Consider the following 10,000-nt stretch of genomic DNA (forward strand, 5'->3'; position numbering starts at 1 on the left):
GTGAAATCATATCAATGGGTGACCTCAGGTGCCAACAAAAGAAGTGCTTGTGTGTGTGAGTGTGTCTGTGTGTTTGTGTGTCTGCACGACCAAAAGTGACAAATGAAGATAGGAGTTGGTATGTGTGTTTGTGTGTGTTTGTGTGTGTGTGTGTGTGTGAGTGAGAGAGAGAGAGAGAGAGAGAGAGAGAGAGAGAGAGAGAGAGAGAGAGAGAGAGAGAGAGAGAGAGAGAGAGAGAGAGAGCACAGCCCCTGCCTTTGGATAGAGTCATCATTTTGATTTAAGGCAGACTGTTACAATTGTGCTGAGCTTCAGCACAGCCTGCTTCATCTCTGTCATGCTGGAGAAGGCAGCAAACATCTATCAGACCCAGACCCGCACGCACACACACACACACACACAACACACACACATACACCCACAAGGCCAGAGGTTCACCCACCCACTGCAAAAACAAGTGTCTTTAGTGTAGGTCTGTGTGGGTGAGTGCCACTGTGAGCATGTGAGCTAATTTAGTGCTAATGTATTCCTTAGTAGTGTGTGTATGCTTGTGTGTGAGTGTGTGTGTGTGTGTGTGTGTGTGTGTGTGTGTGTGTGTGTGTGGGTGTGTTTTCTATGCTGTCGAGTGGAGCGTTATCGCTGCAATCCCCCAGCACTTGCACATTGACAGATGATCCGTAGGTCCACACACAACAAGACTCCATCTGCGGCAGACACATTAGGCACGACCCGGCCACACTCAGACCCACACGACCCGGCCGCCTCCACTCCCCATTTGCATCTCCCACAGCTGGCTACTTACGTCGCGGTCCAGAACGCGGCCGGTGCTGTTGAGGAAGAGACGCTGCCGGGCCGAGTCCAGGATGACCCAGTGGTCGTAGTTGTCCAGTAGGGTCAGAGAGATGGTTCTGTCCGGGTCTTCGGCACGCCCGTTAATCTGCATGTTCTCCACGAGCACCGTGCCTAAAGAGGGAGAGAACACAGAGAGAGAACGTGTGAGAACAAGAAAGACATACAGAGAGAGAAAGGAAGAAAAAGAGAGAGAGAGCACAAATACCACAATCACAGCTAAACATGCAGCGTTCACATCCATATGTCAGACTCCAACCTCTATTTTGGTCTTTTCAGGCGGCTTTTCAAGAGCGCCATTCTGCCAACAAAGAGCTTCCATTCCACAGAACTATTCATTTCACAGGACTCTATTTCATCCACTCTATATTTTTGATAAGAGACAAACTAGGAGTGTGTGTGTGCGTGTGTGTGTGTGTGTGTGTGTACACGCACGCCCAGGTTCTTCTGTGCAAGTTTGTGTTGTAGAAAGCAAAAGGGATGAGAGAGAGAGAGATAATAATAAAACATGCTAAATCAACATGAATATGTATGCATGTGAGAGACAGCCGAGAGAGAGAGAGAGAGAGAGAGAGAGAGAGAGAGAGAGGAGAGAGAGAGAGAGAGAGAGAGAGAGAGAGAGACAAGCAAACCTGGCTTCCTAGGGAGGAAAGGCTGCGTCTGCAGTACAGTGATAGTCTGGTTTTCACCACACTAAACTCAATCTTTTAAGATTGAACATTAGTCTGGCGAGGCTGCGCTTTGTTTCTACTGCACTTCACATCGCTTAAGTTTCGTTTTCAGTGCGTCACTGGCAAATAGCGTGCCAGGACTAGAGTGTGGCCGATTCTGATTGGAGCCAAAGATTCTGGCAGTAAACAGTGAAAATAGATCTGCTGGTATCCAGCCTGAGCTGCCGGGCGAAATTTCAAATTCCTCGGAAGTTCAGACAGGGTTCGCCCAGTACAGTGAGTGAGTAGTAGAAGACGAAAAACACTCCCTCACTGAGTGCAATACATTCAGCACAGTCAGGAATATTTCCATCAATTCAGCCCAATTATCCCTCAATTGAATTACTAGAAAATGAAGACAGCTCCCATGCAGTACATACTGGGAGAGCACACAAGTTGAATAAAACTTAAACTAAATAACTAAACTGAAAAGTAAAACTTATGTAATGTAATGTTATTTAGAACGTAATGCTGTATCATTATAAGTTTAATTTGTTATTCTCTCTTTTAACTTTTTAATCATCTTTATGTGTAGCCTTTATTTCAACATATTTTCTATCTGTACTGTTTTGTTATGTTTCCTATGGCAACACTGTTTCATTGGGTAATGTCAATAAAGCTCCATCGAAATTGAAATTGAAATTGATAGACAGAGGGAGAGAGAGAAGAGAGAGAGAGAGAGAGAGAGAGACTGAAGAAGATAATGAATGAAGTGTATGGTACTGTACTGTAGGTTTGTCTGTAGTCAAGTGTGAATTTGAATAATGACTCTTTAAGAATGCAATTTGGCCCCTGATGCACTGACTGCCCCACTTCATTAATTTAAAAGCATACTCTCTCTCTCTTTCTCTCTTTTCATTCTCTCTCTCTCTCTCTCTCTCTCTCTCTCTCTCTCTCTCTCTCTCTCTCTCTCTCTCTCTCTCTCTCTCTCTCTCTCTCTCTCTCTCTCTCTCTCTCTCTCTCTCTCTCTCCAAAAGACCATAAATATACATATAAATAAAATACACAAGCTGAGGATGCCACCACGCAATGAAGGAGCCATCTTGTACTGATCTGCTTGGGATAAATTAAAGTGTCGCTTTCAATACGCCAGCCCCCCGGTCACTTCATTAAACTTCGCTTTCCAGGATGCGTGGACGATTATAGCGGCCCCCTCTTCACAGGCTTTCCAACACATCCGCCCCTTCAGTACTGCATGGGATACCCAACTAGACGCTTCCTAGCTCCACACACAAACACACACAAAAAACACACAAACAAGCACACACACACACACACACACACACACACACACACACACACATGGTGCACAAACAGCCATGTCCTCCCACTTTATCCACAAACAGCCAGGAGGCCTTCTTCAGCCTTCCCAGCATTCATAGTGTGCGCAACAAACAATATCCTTCATGATTTTCTGCTCAAGTGAGCAACTTCAATGAGCACACACGCTCTCTCTATTCCTCTCTCTCTCTCTATCTCTCTCTCTCTCAATAGTGCATGAATGATTTAGAGGATATGTTCAGCATGTGTGAAGTGTGAGAAGGGGTGTAGTGCATCTGAACTGTCTTTCACGGTGAGTCAGTGCGCACAGACACACACACACACACACACTCACACACAAGCCCAAACACAAACACACACTCAGACACCCCCAAACAAACAGCTGATTTGCCCGCTGATCTAATATGTTGTGACAGGCAGTTAATTGGGTTTGATCCCATGATGGGATCCACAGTCTTGGCCAGGAATAAAGGAGCCAAGACCGCAGCCTGCTGGGTCTGAGAAAGAGGCTAATACTCTCTCTCTCTCTCTCTCTCTCTCTCTCTCTCTCTCTCTCTCTCTCTCTCTCTCTCTCTCTCTCTCTCTCTCTCTCTCTCTCTCTCTCTCTCTCTCTATCTATCTATCTATCTCCTTCTCTCCGGTGACCTGGTGATATGCAAGGAGGGCCTGGCTGTGGCACTGATTGTGTCAATGATCCTTCCAGGCATGTCACATGTAGGATGCGGAGATGAGAACATCACCATGGCATTTGGATTTGACCACAAACACACAAACACACACACACACACACACACACACACACACACACACACACACACACACTGTAGAGCTGCTCATTTATTCGCTTACTCACTCACTCATGCACTCACTCACTGACTGTGTGTGTGTGTGTGTGTGTGTGTGTGTGTGTGTTTATGTATATGTCTTTGAGTCTTTCACTCTCACTACCACTCTCATACACACACACACACACACACACACACACACACACACACACACACATTGTCTTTAAGGAATTATTTCCTAAAATAGAGCATTATGCCCAGACTGGCTGTGTACGTACCAGTCACTGCAAGAATGACCACTGAATGACCAAAGTTATTGACCTCTCCTATCTGTATGTGTGTGTGTGTGTGTGTGTGTGTGTGTGTGTGAATTTATCCCACTGGTCTTGTGGCAGTGTCTTGAGCTGATATCTAAGGGTTTCAGCTGCCCCATGACTGCTAATAAGCTCATGGGCATTATGGATTAAAAACCAAACCTCTAACAACAGGAGTCAGGTTCACAACTTAAAATAATTTAGTCATATTAGTAAGACCACACACACACACACACACACACACACACACAAAAGGGCAGGCATAAAGACAAAAAATCCCATTCCACAAGAGATTTAAGCATTACAGCACCCCATGGAACACACGCGCACACACACACACAAGCGCTCGCACACGCCTTTGAGCATTTCTAGTTAATGCCACATAAAAGGTCAGCCGTCTGAGTCTTTGTGCAACTTAACCAATCCTTCTCACCTGGTATCTGGTGTGACCAAAAGTGTGTGTGTATGTGTGCGTCCATGCGTGAGTGAGTGTGTTTGTGTGTGTGTTGTGTGTGTGTGTGTGTGTGTGTGTGTGCATACGTATGCGTATGTGTATGTGTATGTGTATGTGTATGTGTATGTGTATGTGTATGTGTATGTGTATGTGTATGTGTACAGTATGTGTATGTGTATGTGTATGTGTACATTATTTGTATGTATGTGTGTGTATGCATACACCAATGTGTGCATTAATTAGCTTTTATGACTTTTGCTTCTCCTTCCCTATGTCAGTGATGTCCCGATCTCTGACCCCCCCTCCCCCCCACACACACACAAATGTTTTTCTTATCCACCCTCCTCCCTCTCTCACTTCTTCACTTCTTGCTTTTTCACATTAATCTTCCATCACTACTCTTTCCCATGTCCTCTTGTCACCTCTCTCTCTCTCTCTCTCTCTCTCTCTCTCTCTCTCTCTCTCTCTGTTTGTGTAAGTGTGAACATAATAACATAGACATGAAGTGAGAGAAAAAAAAAAAAAAACAGGCTTATTCATCTTCTGTAAACAAACACACTCACAAGCATGGCCATACAGAAGAAAACACGAAGAAATCACAAATAAGCTTGAAATACACAGCGCTCGAGAGACAAACAATCCCAAACCCAACCACACACAAACAAAACAAGCAAAAAAAAAAAGAGAGCTCTATTATGGCAGCCCTAGTCTTCAGAGACAAAGCCTCAAAACGAAAGACAAACAACACTCCAAAATACCCCTGTGCCGAACTTTATGTGTCAGAAATAACTTCCATAAAGCGCAGCAGATAAAGCAGGACTGTGCTGAAGTGGCGCGGCACCTTTGATGAGGGTTCAGCAGACTGAAGTCCCTTTCCCACATGAGCGAGACATCCGGATATCAAACGGATATCAAACGGGTGGCTGTATGTGGGAACGCAAAACTCCGGTATTTTCTTACCCGGAACTCACCCTACTAGCCCCCTAGTACTACTTCTAGATGTTACCCGGGTGCGCTTAGGTGGGAACGCAGCCGGCACAGTTCTGGGTAGAGATGGGGGGCGTACCGATGACGTATAGAAATGCGCCCTTGCAGCCTGCTTGCAGCCCGAGGCAGAAAGTACAAATTGCCATGGTAACGATAAACATTGCCCTACGAGTATGAACACAGACGAGAACACCGGAAAACAGTGACATTTTGTTGTGTACGTACAATAAAAATTTAAACTGCAATCACGTTGTTGTGTTTGTTGCGGGACAGGCAGGATTATCCTTGCAAACGTGAATAGCTTGAAGTGTTGTCGATTAGCTTGCAACTAGCTGTTAGTGGTTAGCAATTAACAGCTAATAGTTAACGTCGCTGTTATTTAGCATTGTTGCTTTTTGTAGGAGTTGGGAAGGAGCCTCAGACCTCTGCTGTTTATATTTTCCAGGTGTGTCATTATTTTCTATTAATTTGTTATGTTGGATGTTTATACCAGAGAGGGTTGATGTAGAGCTTTGTTTATAGCCTGTGGTCCTGGCGTTAGCTATTTTTTCCTCTATGCTAGCTCCCGCTGACTAGCGAGCTAACTACTTTTGTTGTTTCATGATGTTTTGGATCTGATGTAAGTTCGCATCATCCAGGCAACACAGCACAACAACGCATTTATTTAGCGTCATCTCCCTCCCCCTGCAAGTGCTGACACTGCCCCACCCCTCGCGGCTATTACTCGGGTCTAGTGTGAACACAATTACCCGTATCTCACTTGGACATAAAGCTCATGTGGGAAACGTCCGTGTCGTGCCTCACCCGGGTAAATATGTCCGGGTAACTTCTAGAAGTTATGTGGGAAAGGGACTTGAGAGAGCTGAGAGTTGAATGAGAGGTGTTGGCAATTCTAAGGGATTGTTAAGTGACAAAGTGAATCCGGATGCTTATATTGGGTCTGTGATGTCCAACGCCTATAGGTATCGGGGATAAAGTCCTGGATATTCACTGGACCAGACTCCTGTCCTCAGACCAAACGACAGAACTCATTATCGTGATAAGAGGCCACATAAGACAGTGGTGACAGGCCCGCCACTGAAGCAAGACTAGACACAGGGAAAGTGTATAGGTGTGTGTGTGTGTGTGTGTGTGTGTGTGTGTGTGCGTGCGCGCGCACGTGTGTGTGTATGTGTGTGTATGTGTGTGTGTGTGTGTGTGTGTGTGTGTGTGCGCATGCGTGCCTGTGTGTGTGTGTGTGTGTGTGTGTGTGTGTGTGTGTGTGTGTATGTGATAGTTTCACAACTGAAGCAAGACCAAGCGACTGAAGGTGAAGTGGAAATCATTAATCAACTCCGGCAGGCCACACTCGACTTGACTGATGGCCAGAGGCACCAATCAGACGTAAGTAATAAAGGAGGAGAGTGCTTCATTGGACAGGCTAGAGGACAGGCCACTAGAGAGGTGCCATATCATAGCATAATAAGCACATATGCTGTAGTAATTAGTGTGACATTATATAGTAATGTATGTTTACATTTATGCTAGGATTTTACAGTCAAGTCTGAAGGAAAAAAAATATTTTTAGCCTACTGAATAGTTTAGCCTGTTAAGATGTTTTTATTTTGCTTTATTTCTGTTTTTACTGAAGGCTGCATGCTTAAAAAAAAGGATAGTGTTGAATGGTCCTATTTCAATCACACCAAAAGGAAAAGGTGAATGAAATAAGTCAATAGAGCCCAGTTCCGCAGGCTACACACTCTTCAGTGTGAGACTCTATCCTCGGTAATAATCTCCATCATTGATCTGGCATGCTCATCCAGAGGGCCTTCCAGGGAGCTCTCTACTGGGGCCAGCCTCTGGAGATGCTCAGGGTTAAGGGCCTTGCTCAGGGCCACCATGATGGCAGTCCCTGGGATCAAGCTCACAACCCTCCGGTGCTCCATTTGGAAGCTACTTCCGTTCCATTCCATTTGCAGCACACTACCCCTTTTGGTCCTCAGCAGCAGCTGTATAAGCGTTAGAATAGAATAGAATAGAATATATACTTTTTTGATCCCGTGAGGGAAATTTGTTTCTCTGCATTCAACCCAATTTAACCGAATTAGTGAATACACACAGGCAGCACACAGTGAACACACAGTGAGGTGAATCACACACTAATCCAGAGCAGTGAGCTGCCTGCCCAACCAGCGGCGCTCGGGGAGCAGTGAGGGGTTAGGTGGCACTTCAGCTGTGGACTGCTCAAGGGCACTTCAGCTGTGGACTGGTCGGGGATCGAACCGGCAACCCTCCAGCTACAAGCCCATAGCCCTAACCAGTAGGCCTGGCTGCCCCTATTAGTAAGGGCAAAATGGTGGCAGTCCTTGGGATGCATTGAGTATTCTGCCCACCTGTTATCCATGGTGGCAGCCCCTGGGATCAAACTCACAACCCTCCGGTGCTCCATTTGGAAGCCACTTGCACTTCCATTTGCAGCACACTACCCCTTTCGGTCCTCAGCAGCCGCATACACGTTAGTAAGGGCACAATGGGGGCAGTCCTTGAGATGCATTGAGTATTCTGCCCACCTGTTGTCCTTGGGTTGGGCAGGGTTTAGAGAGGACCACTCAAAGCATTGGGCTCTCCGCCTGCAGCATGGGAGTCCTTGGGCAGTGTGTTCCCTGCACAGACCCACACCATGACTCTAGTGCCAGGAGTCTGAGAATAAACTGAACATCCTTCCTGCTCTCGGCTCCACCGGGCCTTGTGTGTGTACCTGCAGCAGGTCTTTGTCCGTGTACAGTGCGGTGCAGAGGAGAAGTGCGTCTTATTCCCCGTTAAATGGAACGCACTCAGGGAAATCAGACGGGAAGAAAAGCAATTTGAGACGGAAAAGAGGAGCCGATGAAAAGAAGAGGGAAATGGGGAAAAAAGAAACACACAAAGGCTTGTTTCCACCGTCTTCCTAATGAAAACAAACCAGGAGCGCAAAAGCAGAGAAATCTATTAGCCTGGATATAAAACTAATTAAAACCCCCATTAAAGCCCCCTTATAACACCCACCCAGCAGCATAATTACAAAGCCGCTCTCGCGGCAATCAAAGAGCACTTAACTCTGCTCTGATCAGCAGCAAAAACACACACACACACACACACACACACACCGATACACACACACAGAGATACACACACAGACACACACACATACACACACAAATGCCTGCACACACACGCGCCATTGAAATAGCTCTTAACCCACCACGCGATAAAGTAACTAATTCCTCATTTTCCTCTACAGAAACATCTCAACTCACATCCTCAATAAAAAACCCAACAGCAAAACAAACAACCTGAACATGAGGCTAAATAGACTACACTTAGACGAGCTCACGTTCAATTAAAAATAATATCGTGCAAACTCATCTCGACACGAACAGCGCAGCTCAGCACATCTCTCGGCAGGTCTAAACAAACATTTCATTTGCTTTAGAAAATGAAAAAAGAATTACACTTAAATGTGGATTTGCTTCCTCCCTCTTTAACACTGTACACAGGGGTCTGTACTATAAAGCCAGGTAGCGTCAGGACTAATCGTTGCTCTCCAAAATGGTAGTTCAGAAACAATAGAAGCTAGTGCAGCCCTCAGGTTGCTGTGAGATTGACCTCATTGCTCCACAGGGTCATCTGCTGAGAGGAGAGTAAATCCATAACTGTGGCCTTGGCTCTATGGTGACCCACCGACAGGGCACTACGAACCTCACTCTGCCTACAGTGCCCTGCACACACAGCAGGCTGATGCAGAACACCATACAGTATATACACCTTGAACTTCCCCTTGGGGGTCAATAAAGTATCTATCTATCTATTTATCTATACATGGACTTTTGGACCCCCACTGTCCACTTCAAGGCAGCACTGCTAGGAAGGCCCTAAGGTTAAAGGTTAGGGTCAGGGCCAGGAACAGGATTAGGGCTAGGGCTAGGGCTAGGGCTAGGGTTAGGGTCAGGGCTTAGGGTTAGGGTTAGGGTCAGGGTTAGGGTTAGGTTATGTGGGAGGTGGGATGGACCTCAATGAAGTCCATCCCGGTGCATTGGCGCAGACATCACTTTATAAGAGTGTACCATATCCTCTATAGGAACTCCTATTGGCTGTAACACACCCTGGATCAGAGCTGGGGTTAGGGTTAGGGTCAGGGTTAGGGTTAGGAATTAAGGTTAGGGTGAGGGTCAGGGTTAGGCAAGGTTGAGGTCACTGGTGGCAGTGCTGCCTTGAAGTCAACGGTGGGGGCCCAAAATACCAAGCATATAATACCAACAACAGTAAACAACAACAACAACAACAACAACAAGAGCATTACAGTAATAAGAGCAGTACATTTGTGGAGCAATAAAAATAACTTTCCAACAACTGGATGATGCTGACTCACTGCGGCAACAGAAACGGCACTGCCTCGTATGCATCATGCAAACATGGCAGTACACACGCACTCATAGACACTCAAACACATACACAGATCAACTGTATCAGTTGACGGCACGCATACCGCCCCATATACACATCTCACTCATCCAACAACTTAACACACACACACATACACACACACACACACACACACACACACACACACACACACACACACACACACACACACACACACAC

The 10,000-nt window shown here is 46.0% G+C and overlaps 1 protein-coding gene across 1 annotated transcript in view; it reads right to left on the minus strand.

Moving 5' to 3' along the window:
• The window catches only part of LOC134064412 (protocadherin-15-like), a 137,397-nt gene that overhangs the window by 111,404 nt on the left and 15,993 nt on the right, over positions 1-10,000 (minus strand). The window contains 1 exon segment of the mRNA XM_062520329.1: positions 803-963. Within this exon segment, the coding sequence (XP_062376313.1) occupies positions 803-963 (161 nt within the window).

Source organism: Sardina pilchardus, chromosome 18 (genome assembly GCF_963854185.1).
Source record: "Sardina pilchardus chromosome 18, fSarPil1.1, whole genome shotgun sequence".
NCBI lineage: Eukaryota > Metazoa > Chordata > Actinopteri > Clupeiformes > Clupeidae > Sardina > Sardina pilchardus.